The sequence below is a fragment of the Microchirus variegatus genome (genome assembly GCF_963457635.1).
Source record: "Microchirus variegatus genome assembly, chromosome: 1".
Taxonomy (NCBI): domain Eukaryota; kingdom Metazoa; phylum Chordata; class Actinopteri; order Pleuronectiformes; family Soleidae; genus Microchirus; species Microchirus variegatus.
Window position 1 is genome coordinate 45,689,680 of NC_139802.1, and position 19,047 is coordinate 45,708,726.

Genomic DNA, 19,047 nt, shown 5'->3' on the forward strand with positions numbered 1-19,047 from the left:
TTTTTGAATTTTTGAATTTTATTACATTGCACATTTTGGATTTTATTTTATTTTATTGCTTGGAAATTTTGGGATTTTTTGAAATTTTTTATTTTATTTTATGGAAAATGTCATTTTTTAAAATGTTGGATTTTTTTTAATTTTTTGAAGTTTTAGAAAAAAAAAATTTAATTTTGGAATTTTTTGAAATTTTTTATTTTATTACATGCAAAATATTTTTTTTTTAATTTGGGATATTTTTATTTTTTATTTTGTTCCCTGGACAATTTTGGATTTTATTTTGTTCCATTACATCTTACATTGTGGGACTTTTTAAAATAAAATGTTTTACATCATCACTGCACACCACAGCTGTTCGAGCAGATTTCACTAATTCACTGATAAAATCTCCTCAATCATGAAGTGTCGCCAAATTGTTGTTGCAACGCCCCCTACTGGTGTAAGATAAGAGAGCAGCTGATAATCAATTTAACGCTCGTCAATAAAGTCTGGAGATAAGAGAGAGAGAGAAAACAGCTCCCACTGAAAATAGCTATAGATAAAACACACACACACACACACACACACACACTAACACACACAAACACACTAACACAGCAGCAGTGCAGCAGAACATTAGCTCTTTAATAAACGCGTTACTCAGGTTTATACAAGAGACAACAAAGGGTCAGAGGTCAAAGGTCAAAGGTCAGCTCCGTTTGTGCAAAACCACACAGAAGACGCAAAAGTTTCGGAAAAACTCTGCGAAAAAAAGTCCACTGATGTTTTTTACGAAAAACACTTTAAAAAAACTCATAAAAATCTTATGTACAACTACACAACAAACACATGCACATGACCGTCCACTAGAGGGCAGTGTTTCAACACACACACACACACACACACATAACACTGTTAAACTGCTGATTAATACTGAGTTTGGTTGATTTTGTGCAAGTTTTTTTTTTTAAAGTTTGCTAGTTTTAAATCATCCAGTGCTGAATCATCAGAAAATCACATAATCCATGGAGATTTTTCCAGATTATTTTTACGCAGACGACGTCTTCTGTAAAATCCAGGAAATCACGTTCTCTCTCCGGGTTTTTTTTTCTCCCTCCAATAAATATCTTTTACGACGCGACGGATAAACCACAGAGACGTGTTTATCTGCAGTGTTTCAGTCCAGCAGCTGTTGAATATAAATATATGTTTTTAATTTAACCGTCAGAGGACGAGGTGAAGCTGAAGCTGAAGCTGAAGCAGCAGCAGCAGCAGCAGCAGCGTCCCACAGAGGACACGTTTGTCCACAACTGTCCTCACGGCGGACGAGTGAGTCCACGTCACGTCCTCTGAGTCGTCTGCAACACAAAGATTCACTTTTATTAATTCACTTTCAACTCACGAGGCTTCATTTTGAAGTTTTTTACCAAGAGGGAATAACATTCTTCACTGTTAGACAGACTTTTCCTTGTGTAAACTGAAGTTTGTAATCCACTCACTCTCCCACACCAAAGCCCATAGAGAAAATCAGTGATTTTAGCTCGCAGGGACACAGGAGCTGCTGGTCCTCTGCTGCCTCGTGTGGTCACTTTGTGTCACTGCGGTCAATCCGAATGAAGGTTTTTAAAAGCCGAATTTTGCAAAATAAGTCATTGTAAGTTAGTGATGGAGGCAGCAGTGGATCAACAACTCCTGTGAAATCCTGTGTCTCTGTGATGTTAAAATCACTGGTTTTCTCTATGGGCTTTGGTGTGGGAGAGTGAGTGGTTTACAAACTTCAGTTTCCTGTTGTTAAAGTATGTCTAACAGTGAAATAAAGACGTCAACAAGTTCTTAAGATGTCGTAGACTTAAACTGATGTAGATTTTATTAGCTAAGTATTTAGCTTAGTGGCTAAAATCGTTTTTTCGCTTGTATCTCTGCTGGCAGCCATTTTGTATTCACTGAGCGTGAGCGCATCTCTTGCTGGGAAGTAGGTGATTTACATGCTAACATGCTAATAAAACATAAAAAATATATAATGCCGAATGATAGTACATGTTATTGGACATAGATGCTAACATTAGCAGGTAATAGCAATGGTGACACAGCAGCTCCTGTGTCTCTGTGATGTTAAAATCACTGGTTTTCTCTATGGACTTTGGTGTGGGAGAGTGAGTGGTTTACAAACTTCAGTTTCCTGTTGTTAAAGTCTGTCTAACAGTGAAATAAAGACGTCAACAAGTTCTTAAGATGTCGTAGACTTAAACTGATGTAGATTTTATTAGCTAAGTATTTAGCTTAGTGGCTAAAATCGTTTTTTCCCTCGTATCTCTGCTGGCAGCCATTTTGTATTCACTGAGCGTGAGCGTATCTCTTGCTGGGAAGTAGGTGATTTACATGCTAACATGCTAATATGGCATTAAAAAAAATATAATGCCGAATGATAGTACAAGTTATTGGACATAGATGCTAACATTAGCAGCTAGTAGCAATGGTGTCACAGCAGCTCCTGTGTCCCTGTGATGCTAAAATCACTGATTTTCTCTATGGGCTTTGGTGTGGGAGAGTGAGTGGTTTACAAACTTCAGTTTCCTGTTGTTTAAGTCTGTCTCACAGTGAAGATAAAGACGTGAACGTGTTCTTAAGACAACGTAGATGAAAGCTAACATAGTTTTTGTTCGTTCTTTCTATTTTTTTAATGTATTTAGTTATTTTATGACCACCTGCACTACCTTAAAGGTCCACCAGGGGGTTGGTGCTTTAGATAAAAGCTTTGAAACCTAAAGAAAAACCTGACGGTGATGGTGCAGGAGTCGCCGTCGTCAACAACAACAACAACGGCTTCTCCTTTGTTGAATTGCAGATGTGTGGGCGGGGCTTAACGCGTGAACACCAGGGCGGCGACGGTGCGAACGACGCCGGAGTCTGAAAAGACGTCTGATGGTTCGGGTGTGGTCCACGACTGTGTGTGTGTGTGTGTGTGTGTGTGTGTGTGTGTGTGTGTGTGTGTGTGTGTGTGTGTGTGTGTGTGTGTGTGTGTCTTACCGCAGTCTTTGTGGAAGACGTTGGGGAAACAGTGCAGGACGCCGTAGCCACAGCGACAGTACGAGCAGCCTTTCCTGACCCACACGCCGTGAGGAATCGAACCGCAGCTCCTGCAAAAGACGACGTGAAAACAACGTAAACACAACGTAAACACAACGGCGAGTGACGTTAGCTTTAAAACCCTGTTAATTTAGACTTTTTTTATACATTTACGTCCACTTTTTAACGCCCCAAAACGTTTTCCTCCGTCACAACTCAACAAAAAAATGTTTTACGCAATACTTCCTCTAGAGGGCAGCACCGAGCTGCACGCGCCAAAGAACCTGAAAGCGACTAAAATCACGTAGGTTTCGTGGCCGCCGCGACTTTTGCCGAAAAACCCCTTAAATCAAAAACGTCGCGTCCCCACATTGAGCGAGCAAAGTCGAGCTCTGGCGACATGTTTTAGCTTTAAGCTAAGTTTACTCTACACTGCCCCCCTAAGATTTCTGGTGGTATTGCGCCGCCTCTGTCCGAGTATAAATGGGTCTTAAGTTGACTTTGTTCCATTTTTAAAAGTTGTAAAAATAAACACAAACAAACGACTCAGAACAGAACAAACGTATATTTTTTTATTCATATTTGCGATATTTCGTACCTGACGTGCTGGTTGTACTCGCAGCTGCGTCCGGTGAAGAACGGCGGGCAGGCGCAGAAACTACCCAGAATGCACGTGCCTCCGTTTTTACAGCAGCTGCGACTTTGTTCGGAACCTGGAAAAAACAACAAAAACGACAAAAATAAACATCATTAACATCATTAAAGTAAACAGTTTCATTCACGACTGATTCAGTTTGGGCTGAAAAATACGAAGGAATTGACAAATACTTTTGATTAAATGTACGATTTTAAACATAAAAATCAGTCATTTGAACCCAAACTGTGTTAAAATTACAATTTTTTGGTCGTATATATTTTCATTTACGTGTTTTCCGAGTCAAATTTTAGACAAAAAAAGGATCAAATTTGTCAAATTATACTCGAACCAGACTTTATTTGACTTTAATTTCATTGTCACAGCTTCAGTTTTTTCTATTTTTTGAACGTAAACATCTTGTTTTGTTCGGAATATTTTTAGCTTGTGGACAAAAGTCGAACATTTGAAGACGTCATTTTTTTTCACTCGTTTTATTACAAACGCAGATTTAGAGTTTTCTACTTTCTCCGCTCTTTAAATATCAATGTTTACATCTGTGTTTTAATGAATTAGATGAAATTAACTGTTTATTTTCCTGAGTGTACACTGACCCCAGACCCTCCCTCACACACACACACACACACACACACACACACACACTGGTGTATATCTGTATCAGCTGAGATAAACCAGGCTCTCCATCTGGAGACACATTCCTGTCCTCCTCCTCCTCCTCCTCCTCCTCTTCCTCCTCAAACAGCGACAGAGAAGTCGCAGCAAACACCAGAAAGTCACAAAGAAACACCAAAACCAAAGCAATGACAGAGTGAAAAACTTTCACTCTCACCGAGGTTTTTAGTTTCACTCTGAAACAGAAAGTTTCTTCTTCTTCTCCTTAAATATTTGCTGTTTTACACTTTTACAAACATGAAACATTTAATAAACACGTTTTTCCAACTCGTTATTGGACTTTTTTTGCCGATATATCGAGATAATTCGGTCAATAAAGTTTATAAAGTCGTCCCTTTTTTAACCTGAATTTTTTTGCTGTTTTTTTACGCTGAATTTTTTACTCTAAATTATTTTAAATCATTTTTCTTTTGTAAATTCCAGTGTTTATTCAGAAAAGTATTGTAAAAAATTGACGTTGAATTTCAGAAACACGAAGAAAAACATAAACGTTTCTAACGTAGAATTTTGTCCACTTTCGTTTGCCGTATTTTACCAAATCTACCAAAACAATTGTGAAATCACGTTGGAATTCACAAAGTATTTTCTCTTTAAACGACGCACGAAATCGGAACTTTTTTGTCGATTTTATTGCGATATATCGCGACGACGCTTCGGCCGATAACCGACTCCGATATTTATCAAATTTTCTCCGCGTCCAAACTTCAGAGGTCATTTGTTTTCTAAGATTTCTAAGTTAAGATTTTTCAATCCCGTTCTTCCAACTCTTTATTGGACTTTTTTTCCCCCAATATTCCGATTTATCGCGATAACACTTCGGCCGATAACCGAATCTGATATTTATAAAGTTGTCTCTTTTTTTAAACCTGAAGTTTTTTATGTTGAATTATTTTCTCTAAACTATTTTAAATCATGTAAAAAAGGTGTTTATTCTGTGAAAATGACGTAGAATTTAAGAAACAAGAAGAAAAACATTAAATAAAAGTTATTTTTCCAACTCTCTCGTAGCTGTTTCTAACGTTGAATTAGCGTTGAATTTTGTCCACTTTCATTTGCCGTATTTGACCAAATCTAAAAAGTCAATTGTGGTGAAAAACAATCGTGAAATCACGTTGAAATCTCAGAGTACTTTCTCTTTAAAGGACGCATATTTTATTGCGATATATCGCGATGATCCTTCGGCCGATAACCGACTCCTATATTTAGCAAATTTTCTCTATGTTCAAATTTCAGAGGTGATTTATTTTCTTATTTCTTATTTTATAAGTCAAGATTTTTTCAAACCCGATATTCCGATATATCGCAATAACACTTCGGCCGATAACTGACTGATATTTATAAAGTCAGTAAAGTTTTTTTTTACCTGAAATTTTTGTTGTTTTTTATGTTGAATTATTTACTCTAAACTATTTTAAATCATGTAAAAAAAAGCGTTTAATAAGCGAAAATATTGTAAAAAATGACGTTGAATTTAAGAAACAACAAGAAAATCGTGAAATAAAAGACGTTTCTTACGTCGAATTAACGTTGAATTTTGTCCGCTTTCATTTGCCGCATTTGACCGAAACTAAAAAGCCAATTGCGGTTAAAAGCAATCGCGAACTCACGTTGAGTATTTTCTCTTTAAAGGACGCATATTTTATTGCGATATATCGCGACGACGCTTCGGCCGATAACCGACTCCGATATTTAGAAAATTTTCTCTGCGTCCAAACTTCGGAGGTCATTTATTTTCTTCTGTCGTGAAACGAGCGTTAGGATTTTTCAAACTCGTGCCGCGGCAAAAATAAATAAATAAACGAAAGTGAAATTCTCTGTGTAGAGGGCGCTAGAGGGCGAGTCAATATTTATATAATTCTGTGTAATTTTAAAATTCAAAAGTACCGATGTTTTTTGTGTTTGTACGAAGAAAAACTTACTTCCTGTGAGGCCGACGAAGGGCAGGACGGCGCCGGCGTCGCGGTGTTTACGTTCCCCGGCGTTCGGAGCGTTGACCTGAGCTAACTGACCCAGGAAGTCCTGAGAGGACGACTTCGATTTCACCGCAGAAGAAGAAGAAGAAGAAGAAGAAGAAGAAGAAGAAGAAAGAGCCGACGCTCGTCCACGACAGTCCTCGCCTTCACAGCCTGAGAATTCAAATAAAATCACGTTCAAATTAGACCGAGTGTGAAAAACAGAGGTTTGGAACGCACCCCCGTTTTGATGAAAACTGCGTTAAATCAGAAGAAGAAGACGCCGTTTTCACTCGTTTTGACCTGTTTCTGCACTTTTTAGAAAATAATATAAATATTTTTTTTTTTTTTACAAAAAAATGTTTTTTCACGACCAATAAATGACCTCAGGAGTTTGGACGTAGAGAAATCTTTAGTTATTGCGATATATCGCAATAAAATCGACAAAAAAAGTCCCAATATCGTGCGTCGAGAGAAAATACTTTGAGATTTCATTGAATTTTGTCCACTTTCATTTGCCGTAATTTACCAAATGTAAAAAGTCACTTGTGGTTAAAAACAATCGTGAAATCACGTTGATTATTCTCAGATTTCAACGCGATTTCACGATTGTTTTTAACCGCAAGTGACTTTTTTACATTTGGTAAAATACGGCAAATGAAAGTGGACAAAATTCAACGTTAATTCAATATTAGAAACCGCGACGAGAGATTGTTTTTCTTCTTGTTTCTTAAATTCAACGTTCAATTTTCGGAACATTTTCACTTCATGAACTAGTAAATAAAATAGTTTAGAGTAAATAATTCAATGTAAAACAAGATGGAAACAGCAGAAATTCCAGGTTTTAAAAAAAGACGACACTTTTATAAACATCAGAGTCAGTTATCGGACGAAGAATTATCCCGATATATCGGAATATCTGCTAAATAGAGCCGTAAAAAGGCGTTTCTGAAAGGTTTCGTGTTTGTAAATAAAGTTTTACAGCAAATCTTTGAGGGAGAAGACGACGAAAAAGTGAATTAAACGGCAGATATTCAGTGCAACTGAACTGGGATGAAACGCACAAAAACACACAAACAACAACAACAACAACAAGAGTGTGAAAAAGTGAAGAATTGTGACCTGAAGAAGCAGCAGAAGCAGGAGAAGCAGAATCATCAGCAGCAGCAGAAACAGCAGCAGCAGAAAACAGCACAAACCTGCAGGAAAACAAGAAAACAAATTCAGTTTTTATTGACACAAATAAGCTGAATGTTTGAGTGTCTGCACACACACACACACACACACACACACACACACACACACACACACACACACACACACACTCACCTGAGCAGTTGAGTCCACTTCATTTTAAAATCCACACAATTTTTTCCTTTAAAAACTTTAAAAACGTCCAAACTTCACTGAGACTGAATCCACACGAACACACACACACACACACTCTCTCTCTCTCTCTCTCTCTCCAGGTGACTCTCATTCAGCGTGGGGAGGGAGGGAGGGAGGGGGCGGGGTCAGCGAAGCCACGCCCACAGTTTCCGCCCGCCTTGAATACACACTCACTATAAAAAGTGAAAACGGTGAAAAATGTCGGTAAATTCAGGCGGAAACGATTTTACTAAACAAAAAAATGTGTTTTTTTTATCAAATTTAAACACTTTGAGTTTTTATGAGGAGAAAAAAACATCAAGTGTAAAAGTTTCTGTGTAAAAACAGGAAGTGAAAGAGAGAGAGAAGTAGACCCCGCCCCCCTCTCTCTCTCTCTCTCTCTCATACACATGTATATGAAGCCTCTCTCGCTCATTGACTTGTTAATGACTCACTTTCTACATCACAGGAAACAAGAAAACAAGAAAAACGGAAATCTCTTCTAGAATCTTCTTCTTCTTTCTTCACCACACGAGTTTCAATTTATCAAAATTTTTTATTAAATTGAATTAAACCGTTTTCTGAGGCTGAAAAGTCTATATATATATAGTATATATATATATATTAAAATAAGGTCTTAGTCACTATAACTATAATAATTTCTGTCATTAAAAGCTTTTTTTTAAATCAAAGTTGTTTTTTAACAACATTCTTTGAGCTGAAAAGTCCAAGAAATGTTTTTAGAGTCAGAATATACAGTTAAAAAAATTAAAAATAAATAAAGATTACATTTAAAAACATTTGGGACAATAAATACATGTATATATATGTACATATTAAAATAAGGTCTAAGTCACTATAACTATAATAATTTCTGTCATTAAAAGCTTTTTTTTTCTTTTCTTTTTTATTAAAGGTTTTTTTAACGTTTTCTGAAGCTGAAAAGTCCAACAAAATGTTTTTAAAGTCGGAATAAACAGTTAATGAGTTTATGTGTTTTATGTGTATATATATATATATATATATATATATATATGTATATATATATATATATATATATATATATATATATATATATATACATATTAAAATAAGGTCTTCATCACTATAACTATCAGAATTTCTGTCATTAAAAGCTTTTTGAAAATTAAAGATTATTTTTTTAACAACAAAAACATTCTGTAAAATATACTTTCAACATTTTAAAATTAATTTTGAAATGAATCAAATGTGAACATAAAAAAAAATCATAATAATGAGGATATTTTATCTATTTTTAAATTTGACTTTTTAGAAGGTTTTGAATATGTTATTAAATTCAATGTGATTTTCTTCATTTATTGGCGTTTTTAGGTTTTATTTTGGTGTTTTCTTCAATTTTATTCACTTTTTCTTTCTCCTGGTGGATCTTTACAACTTTAAACTTTGGTAAAAACTTTGAGTAAAATCCTGTCTGACACACACTCACACACACACACACACACACACACACACACACACACCCAGCTGTGTGTTAATCTCTCTCTGCTTTGACCACACAGGAACAATCAGAGGTGGAAATGGTGATTTTTGTATCAGTGAAGAAAAACAATGAAGTCTGAGCTCATGCTAATACACAGTGGGGGGGGGGGGGGGGGGGCAGCAGGGGGGGGGGGGCAGCAGGGGGGGAAAACCTGATCTGAACAAGACAGGAAATCTGCTGCTTCCCCTTATAACACACACACACACACACAAACTCCTAAACCAGTTCCTCAGACATGAGGTTCTGCCTCATTAGGACCAGGTTTTGGTCAATATTTAAATAAAAATCACTTTTTTTTTATTCTATTAGTGGTTAGAATTCAAATTGTATCAAAATAAAACTGAATTACAACAACAACAACAACAACAACAACAACAATAGGATGAACATAAATGTTTGAATGTGAAAGTGCAGAGAAATTCACTCACTCACCACTTCCATGAGGACGTCACAGGACTCTGTCTCCCTCTGGTGGTGGATTTAGGAAACACACTCGACACACAGCAACGTGTTGTGTTATGTTATTATGTTTTTGTTTGTTTTTTTCTCATTGGCGTTAACGTGAAATAAATAACAACACGACAATTCACCACTTTAGTAAAAGTTCTTTATTTATAACATTTTAACAACAACAACGACGGCGTGTAAACCAATTAAACAGTCGATAAAACTCACTTTTCAAATATACATTTTCTCACTTTCTACAAACTTTACAAGCTTTGGTCTGAATCTCTGCGCTAACCACGCCCCCTTCATTTGCATACACGTCATGGAAACATATCGACTCATGTAACTGTCACATGATTATTCATTTAAAAATAATGTTTATTCATGTTTGGGTTTAGAACGCTTCAAAACATGCAGCACACGCTCTGTTCGGGCTGTTGGAGGAAAAATGGCCGCACAAAATGGCCGACGTCTTCGTCTGTCACGACGCAGTTTGCACCAGGAAAAAAAAAACAACGATATATTCTGCGAAGTGTGACGACTTCCTGTCGAAACGATTTACTGCACTTTTTAAATAAGGGATTTTAAACGTTAAAGAAAATAAATAAAATACACATTTTCTTACGTTCGCTTTCGTTTACGAAGTGTAACCGAGCGGTTAAGAGACGTCGTACGATAACACAGCCTTCAAAATAAGAGCCCCCAACTTTTTGTTCTACTACTTCCTGTGTAAACGATTGTTAATAAAACACCTCACAGTGGTTTTTCTTTGATTTGGATTTTATGTTATTTTTAGTGTTTACTGGTCGTTCCGCTACATTAGCCGTGACAGGAAGTAGCTACACTTCGCACGTGCGTGGAAAAAACCCGCGTATCGACGACGACGACTGTGACGACTTCCTGTCGAAACGATTTACCGCACTTTTTAAATAAGGGATTTTAAATAAAATAACGTTAAAGAAAATAAATAAAATACACATTTTCTTACGTTCGCTTTCGTTTACGAAGTGTAAGCGAGCGGTTAAGAGACGTCGTATGATAACATAGCCTTCAAAATAAGAGCCCCCGACTTTTTGTTCTACTACTTCCTGTGTAAACGTTTGCCAATAAATCATCTCACAGTGGTTTTTCTTTGATTCTTATTTTTAGTGCTTACTGGTCGTTCCGCTACATTAGCCGTGACAGGAAGTAGCTACACTTCGCACGTGCGCGGAAAAAACCCGCGTATCGACGACGACGACTGTGACGACTTCCTGTCAAAACGATTTACTGCACTTTTTAAATAAGGGATTTTAAATAAAATAACGTTAAAGAAAATAAATAAAATACGCATTTTCTTACGTTCTCTTTCGTTTACGAAGTGTAAGCGAGCGGTTAAGAGACGTCGTACGATAACACAGCCTTCAAAATAAGAGCCCCCGACTATTTGTTCTGCTACTTCCTGTGTAAACGTTTGCCAATAAAACACCTCACAGTGGTTTTTCTTTGATTCTTATTTTTAGTGTTTACTAGTCGATCCGCTACATTAGCGCTGACAGGAAGTAGCTACACTTCGCACGTGCGCGGAAAAAACCCGCGTATCGACGACGACGACTGTGACGACTTCCTGTCGAAACGATTTACTGCACTTTTTAAATAAGGGATTTTAAATAAAATAACGTTAAAGAAAATAAATAAAATACGCATTTTCTTACGTTCTCTTTCGTTTACGAAGTGTAAGCGAGCGGTTAAGAGACGTCGTCGTACAATAACATAGCCTTCAAAATAAGAGCCCCCGACTATTTGTTCTGCTACTTCCTGTGTAAACGTTTGCCAATAAAACACCTCACAGTGGTTTTTCTTTGATTCTTATTTTTAGTGTTTACTAGTCGATCTGCTACATTAGCCGTGACAGGAAGTAACTACACTTCGCACGTGTGCGGAAAAAACCCGCGTATAGGCGACGACGACTTTTGCCTAAGACACATATACGTCTTATTCTAAGGCTAGGAAAAACCAAAACATCGCTACTTTAAAGCGACGACACACTCGTATGAACGCACTACGTGAATCGTCGGACGTTTAAAGGGAGGCGTCTCCGGAACGTCCGGGATCGTTCGGCGCGAAAAGATTCCTTTACCGAAACCACGTTCTGTTTCCTGGTTTCCGACCTGGTTCGCGCGCGTGGTTGATGTGAACAGTCCATGCTAACGTCCGCACGTTAGCGTTAGCGCTGGACGCAGAGATTCGCGAAAGGCTCGTTAGACGTTAGCATCACAGCTTTTCGACGCAGGAAACCAATGGATCGTCTTTAACTTTGCAACTCATTTTCTGAAGCTAAAGCTAACAGCTAAGTTTCATCTTTCTTCCTCATCATCTTCTTCTTCATCTTCTTCATCTTCTTCATCTTCTTCATCTTCTTCATCTTCATCATCTTCTTCTTGTTCTTCTTCTTGTTCCTCCTCCTCCTCCTCATCTTCTTCTTCTTGTTCCTCTTCTTCTTCTTCATCTTCTTGTTCTTCATCTTGTTCCTCCTCCTCCTCATCTTCTTCTTGTTCCTCCCCATCTTCATCTTCATCTTCTTCTTCTTCTTCTTCCGTTGTCCAGCTGTTGTTCGTCCTCCAGCTCAGTGACCACTCCTCAGCCTCGGGCGCGCCGCGGCCTTCAGGCTCCGCCCCCCGGCGTCTCCAGCTCAGATGTTCGACGGAGAAACACTCCACCGCCTCGTCCTCCTCCTCCTCCGGCTTCCTCCGGCGGCAGATCTTCCACGACTCTTTCCACGCCGGCCACCACTGGTCCTGCTGCTCCTCCCCCTCAGGCTCCTCCCCCTCGCTCGGATCTCCTCCCCTGTGGGCCACACCCAGCATCCAGGAGCTGCTCCAGGAGGAGAAGGAGGCGTGGACTCTGTGGAACTGCAGATGCAGCGGGACGTCGGCTCGGCGTCGACTCGGCGGTTTCTCCTCCTCTTCTGCTTCTTCTACTCGTTCCTCCTCCATCTTCTCACGGTGGTTGTTGTCCTCCATCACACCTTCATCCATCTCCTCCTTGTCGTCTTCCTCCTCATCCTTTTTGTCCTCCTCTGTTTCCTTGACCACATCTTCATCATGATGTTCTCCTTCATCTCCTTCGTGGTCTTTCTCTACCTCCTCCTCATCTTCGTCCTCCTCCTCCTCAGTCTCTTCATTTTCTTTGCTCTCGTCTTTGACGTCTTCTCCATCTCCTGCCTCTTCTTCGTCTTCATCGTGTTCTTCTCCTTCATCCTTTCTTATCTCTACATGTTTCTCTTCCTCTTTCTCCTTCTCTTCTATGTCTTCATCCTCCTCCTCATCGTCTTCGTCCTCCTCCTCCTCATTCTCTTCATCATCTTTGTTCTCGTCTTTGACGTCTTCTCCATCTTCTTCCTCTTCTTCATCCTCATCGTGTTCTTCTCCGCCATCTTTTCTCATCTCTAAATGTTTCTCCTCCTCTTTCTCCTTCTCTTCTGTGTCGTCTTCATCCTCCTCCTCTTCATCCTCCTCCTCCTCCTCATCTTCTTCACCAACACTGTTGTCCTGTCCTTCTCTCTTTAGATCTTCCACCTGTTGCTCCTCCTCCTCCTCCTCCTCCTCCTCGTCCTCTAGTTCTTCATCTTCCTCTCCTTTAACTTTCTTTTCCTGTTCTTCACAAAGTTCTTCATCCTTTTCTTCATCTTCATCCTCCTCCTCTTCTTCGTCCTCCCCTTCCTCATCTTTTTCTACTCCTTCATCCTCTTCCTCCACCACCTTCTTCTCCTCCTCCTCCTCCTCCTCCTCCACATCCTCCTCCTCCTCTTCCTCCTCCTCCTCCTCTGGTTGGATCAGATCTTTCGGAGTCTTCCAGGACTTCGCCCACTCCGCGCTGTCCATCACGCCGTCGCTCAGCGGCGAGCTGAGGAGGACGTTGACGGCTCGGCGTCTCCTCGTCATCGCGTCGCTGTGGCGATGATGGGACTGGAGTGAACCGCGGCGCCACCTGTGGACACAAATCGTCACATTTGCGAAACAAATTCCAGCCACCCACGACCAATCAGAAAAGTCAGTCTTTATGTCGGTTTATTCCAATCGTACAAGCTCTCAATCGCTAACGCTAGCTTAAAATGCTATTTACAAAGTTTGGACCGAAGGCAAAAATTGATATTTGGTCAAATTTGATACGAGAAAAATGTCTTTTTCAACAATTGTGGTTTTCAGACGCTCTATTAGCTTCTTTGCGGAGACAAAATTAGCAGAAATTGGCTAAACACGTTCATGGCGGAGGCTAAATTAGCAAACTGGATTGAATCTCGTAGGAACTCAAGTATAAAGAGGGCAATATTGTGAATAGTCTCAGCAGCACAGTGCCACCCTGTGGGCATGGGAAGCAACAGCAGCTTTTTCCGAGCAACTTCCACAACTTAACATTATTGTGAGCCACAGGTTTTAAAAGATCTGCCATAAGTCCGATTTTAGGCAAAATCAAGCTAGTTTTAGTCGGACTAACATACTTGGATCGTGCCATTCATAGTCCGATTACTGCATGGATATACTTACTCGGACTGGAGTCAGACTAGACCTGGTCTTGTCCGATTGTCTGTCTTAGTCAGACTAACATACCTGGGTCATGTCATTCATAGTCCGATTACTGCATGGATACACTTAGTCAGACTGAAGTCAGGCTAGTCCTGGTCTTGTCCGATTGTCTGTCTTAGTCGGACTAACATACCTGGGTCATGTCATTCATAGTCCGATTACTGCATGGATACACTTAGTCGGACTGGAGTCAGACTTGTCCTGGTCTTGTCCGATTGTCTGTCTTAGTCAGACTAACATACCTGGATCGTGTCATTCATAGTCCGATTACTGCATGGATACACTTAGTCGTACCGGAGTCAGACTAGTCCTGGTCTTGTCCGATTGTCTGTCTTAGTCAGACTAACATACCTGGATCGTGTCATTCATAGTCCGATTACTGCATGGATACACTTAGTCGGACTGGAGTCAGGCTTGTCCTGGTCTTGTCCGATTGTCTGTCTTAGTCAGACTAACATACCTGGATTGTGTCATTCATAGTCAGATTACTGCATGGATACACTTAGTCAGACTGAAGTCAGGCTAGTCCTGGTCTTGTCTGATTGTCTGCCTTAGTCGGACTACGACCTCAGCCGGATTAAACCGCGGATGTGAACGTAGCCGGCGACTCTCACCTGATCTGCTGCCTGAACCTCCAGCAGGAAGTCCAGCTCTCCCGTCGCTCTTCCTCTTCATCAGCAGGGGCAGCAGAGAGCAGCCAGGACTTCTTGCTCCACCCGGGCTGCCAGAAATCAACAATCCCCGTCTTCGCCGCGGAGACGGAGCTCCACGAGGGCCGGCGAGTCGGCGTCTCCTCGTCTTTTGCTTGAAAACCGGATCCGGACAGTTTCCAGGAGTCGTCCCAGTCCGTCAGCTCGTCCTGTTTTTACGACAATCGCGACAAATATTTTCAGTAACAGCTAAAAAAAAAAAAGACTTGAATAAACCTGTGAATGTGCCGATTCTCACCTCGTCCTCGTCCTCCAGCTCCTGCAGGTTCTCAGACCTGTTGCTGAATCCCTGTTGGACCTCAGGCCAAACACAGTCCCAGCTCTGCTTCTTCTGTCCGAAGACAAAGTTCATGATCTTCCATGTTCCGGCCCAGACGGGGAGAGAATACTCCTCGACCTGAGGCTCGCAGAGTAACTCTCTTTCAAACAAAATCTCCCACTCGAACTTTGGCTTGAGCTCAGAAAACTCCGACTGCGCTGGACTCTTCACCTGCGGAGACAAAACACGGTTTAACATCGTCACGGTCAGGTTCTTCTGGATGACATTGATGATATTTCTTGCGTTGACTCACAGTACCTGTTTCCACGAGCATCTCCAGGCCTCAGCAGCAGGTGTCTCCTCGTCCTCAGATCTTCCCAGCGTTGGTTTGTACGTCGTCCTCTTCGTTACCTCGATGGTTGTGAACTCTAAGATTCTGGCCTTGAGCTCTTTGGCCCTGAGGAACAGGTACTTCGGAGGCTTCGTGCTCATCCAGGAATCTTTCCAGCACAGTCCGAACACGTCCACCTCCACTTTACGTTTTTGCCGGTGAGGCCTGGGAGAAGACCTCCTCCTGGGAGGAGGCGGAGGCGGAGGAGGCTCGGGTTTGGATTTGGGAGGAGGAGGCACAACTTTGAATTTGATCTTTGGCTTTTTGTCCTCTTGGTCTTCACCGCTGGTGACCCTCCTGAAGTCAGATACCTGGTCTCCATTGGCGTAAGTCGTCAAGTGATAATTCCACTTTGAGAAGAGTCTGCAGACACAAGACAACAGGTGAGTTCTGACGTCACAGTTATTATTAGTTATTAACATTTGCAACATCTGCTTCAAAGCTACTCCAAATATTTAACACATTCCATGTTTCAAACCAGCTTTTGAGGCCACATCTCTGGTGTTTTGTATTACATCTGAACATTTTCACAGACTTTATGGGATGTTCTTCCATTCTGAGATGTTCTTCAGCTCTGAGATGTTCTTCAGTTCTCAGATGTTCTTCAGTTCTCGGATGTTCTTCAGTTCTGAGATGTTCTTCAGTTCTCAGATGTTCTACAGCTCTTAGATGTTCTTCATCTCTGAGATGTTCTCTAGCTCTTAGATGTTCTTCAGTTCTCAGATGTTCTTCAGTTCTCAGATGTTCTTCAGCTCTTAGATGTTCTTCAGTTCTGAGATGTTCTTCAGCTCTGAGATGTTCTTCAGTTCTCAGCTGTTCTTCAGATCTCAGATGTTCTTCAGTTCTCAGATGTTCTTCAGCTCTTAGATGTTCTTCAGCTCTGAGATGTTCTTCAGCTTTTAGATGTTCTTCAGTTCAGGAACATCCTTCAGATCTGAGATGTTCTTCAGCTCTTCGAACTCTGAGAAGAGTTTCGACAACTGAAGAAGCCTCTTGGATGAAACATCTTCAAACTCGACTCACGCAAAGCCCACTCGCCTACAGCTTACTGCTGAAGATCACTGGACGGTGTTTTTATTATTATTTTTCTTAAACCAACATCGTTTTGTTCTCACATTTTGAGGGAGCTCTTCTTTTTAAAATCGGCCTCTTGTTTGCACTGATCCGCCTCAGTCTCAGCTCTCTTCTCCCACTGATCTCTCAGACGTCCGTTGCCAAACGTTCGCTCCTGTTTCTTGGACAACATCTCGTCACCTGAGAGACGGAGAAACGCAATAAATCATCAGGAATAAATAAATAAAAAGACTTGGAACACAGACAACTACTATTAGTCAACATTAGTCAACATTAGAACAGTTATTTTTATACTTACGCTGCCATGACACGGCTATGTTTAGATGTTTATTTGGTCCTTACAGAAATTTATCCTGTGTCATACGACGATGACTCACCACATCATCCACCAACAACAACATGATCACAAAGCACCAAGACACAAGACCACGCAGATCTTCTTAAATTCACGTTAAGTGGGTGAAACGTGCACAAACACCTCATGTTGTTCTTTAATTTACCAACAGAGCGTCAGACGTCCTGAGAGTAAAGGTCACAGACTTTAATCCTCGGCTGCCTGGACGATGGGCTCAGGGGATTGTCACTGATTTTAAATTTAGCAATGTAGCTCAGCGGCGTCGTCTGAGCAAGACGTCAACGTCTTAATGCTTCGCCGTGACCGTATCACCAAAGATTAAGGAAACATGTTGAAGTGAAGTACTTGGAAAAAACTAATTTTATAGGGTTTGGACTACAAACTGGGCATCCCATGGACAAGCGGAATAGAATTAGGTTTGTATTGGGTCAATTTAAAGGGAGGGTCGGGTCAGTCGGTGTTAAAATCTCTGCCAAAATAAAATATGTGGATCACACAGAGGGAAAAAGCTGAAGTTGTAGCTTTTGGATCGGAAATACATACGAAAGACCTAAAAAGCCTCAGTTCTGCTCTCAAAAACGTCTCAAACAGAAAAGATGACGGAGATGAATGAAAATATATAAACGGATGAAAGCGCATTGGAATTTTACGACAGAAATGTCAATGTTGACAGGGAAGCAACACAGTCGGCATCTGTGCTATACAACGTTTTTAACTGGGATCGCAGTGACCGTTTTAAACACTAAAGGTCGCTGTTGTACATAAAAATATCAGGTCTTCTCTTAGCAACATCTTTGTCTTTTATGGTTATTATAAAAGTGTAAGAATTGTTAGAATTAGTGACATCTAATGGCCACGCCTCCCTTTCCCAAGGGTGTCAGGGAACTACGGTGGCCTTGACAGAGCAGAGAGGTCACTCTTTGTCGTAAATTTCAAAATGCAAAACACGTTCTGCTTGATGCTGCCTAAAGTACATATAAAAGTTGTATTATTATTACATTTCTACAAAAACCAATGAAAAATAACACATTTAAACAGAGTTTATTCAATTGACCCTCAGAAATGTCACATACTGGACCTTTAAGACTGTCACAGCAACATTAAGGCAAGGTTTGAGGTCTCGTTTGCGACATAAAATGAACGTTTGCTGCCTAAACCTGACAAGACTGTTGTGGGGAACTCCTCTGTTAGAGAATAGTCCGTTTAACAACGTTAAAAAAAGTTGTTTACTTCACAGCATTAAAGAAATTAGACGCACAAATTCAGCCGAAACACGCGTAGAAAGGTGAGTGGACTCACCTGTTCACACCTTCTGCTGTATCCAGGAACAACGGCGTCTTTTAAACGTCACAATAAAGACACAAATCCCTGCCTCCAACTGTGTTTAGTTCACATTTACTGTGTGTGTGTGTGTGTGTGTGTGTGTGTGTGTGTGCTCTGTGCTGAGCAGGTTTCCCTTTTTGCTATTTTTACATCACACGTTAACAGATCCAGAGCTGCAGCAGCGCTAATTTTAGTGTCGGGAGGGTGAAGCCATAATGCCAACCACGAGGAGAGCAGGCCAGAATGAATGAAAACAGTGAAATTAATCTCCATTCGACAGGTGCAGCGGCGGCCGCGAGCTCGCGGTGACGCTGAAAAAACACGGTCATGGTCATGTGTTACTGCGACATACGTGTGTTTTTACGCTGCTGCTGCTGCTGCTCCTGTCAACACGCGGAGGTTTTTACGATGCATTTACGAAAACACACGTAGGATTTGATGGCCCGCTCCTCCCGAGGTATTTGCGATAAATATAGGTCGAGACGTCGTGACCGACAGGTGGTCTGGTGACTCTGCTAACCGACATCAAATCACAACAACACTGTGAGGAACTAATGTTAGCCTGCTAACGTGCTAAAACGCTGTATGAATTTGACCATGGAAAATAAAAATAAACCTAGCTGCTAACATGCTAGCATTAAACTGAACTCACCAACAGCACAGACAAAATATTTGCATTAAAAAAATATTTTGCAGACTGCAAATCATG

The 19,047-nt window shown here is 40.5% G+C and overlaps 2 protein-coding genes across 3 annotated transcripts; both read right to left on the bottom strand.

The window, feature by feature from the left end:
* Window positions 1-1,203: 1,203 nt before the first annotated feature.
* tdgf1 (teratocarcinoma-derived growth factor 1) lies at window positions 1,204-9,655 on the bottom strand (the record flags this gene model as incomplete). Its single annotated transcript, XM_083910182.1, has 5 exons — window positions 1,204-1,337; window positions 3,007-3,116; window positions 3,644-3,758; window positions 6,292-6,498; window positions 9,643-9,655. 5 exons carry the CDS (start codon window positions 9,653-9,655, stop codon window positions 1,204-1,206), a joined length of 579 nt encoding a protein of 192 aa, XP_083766308.1.
* A 149-nt stretch (window positions 9,656-9,804) lies between these two features.
* On the bottom strand, window positions 9,805-18,474 carry LOC310928755 (uncharacterized protein). Of its 2 annotated transcripts, XM_083891396.1 has the most exons (7): window positions 18,315-18,473; window positions 16,702-16,840; window positions 15,514-15,949; window positions 15,175-15,426; window positions 14,841-15,085; window positions 13,435-13,630; window positions 9,805-13,401 (listed from the first exon to the last, which is right to left on the bottom strand). In XM_083891396.1, the coding sequence occupies exons 2-7, from the start codon at window positions 16,830-16,832 to the stop codon at window positions 11,998-12,000; spliced, it is 2,664 nt and encodes an 887-aa protein (XP_083747522.1). In that variant the 5' UTR covers window positions 16,833-16,840; window positions 18,315-18,473; the 3' UTR covers window positions 9,805-11,997. The 2 variants fall into 2 exon arrangements, with proteins under 2 accessions (XP_083747522.1, XP_083747521.1); XM_083891395.1 differs by having other exon boundaries at window positions 9,805-13,630; window positions 18,315-18,474.
* Window positions 18,475-19,047: the final 573 nt, after the last annotated feature.

Bases quoted from the DNA above. Each gene is read 5' to 3' on its own strand.
- LOC310928755 (XM_083891395.1), bottom strand. From the start codon at position 16,832: ATGTTGTCCAAGAAACAGGAGCGAACGTTTGGCAACGGACGTCTGAGA. The intron at 15,427-15,513 runs GTACTGTGAGTC...TTGTCTCCGCAG, and splicing joins GGAGATGCTCGTGGAAACAG to GTGAAGAGTCCAGCGCAGTC. The intron at 15,086-15,174 runs GTGAGAATCGGC...TCGTAAAAACAG, and splicing joins AGCTGGAGGACGAGGACGAG to GACGAGCTGACGGACTGGGA.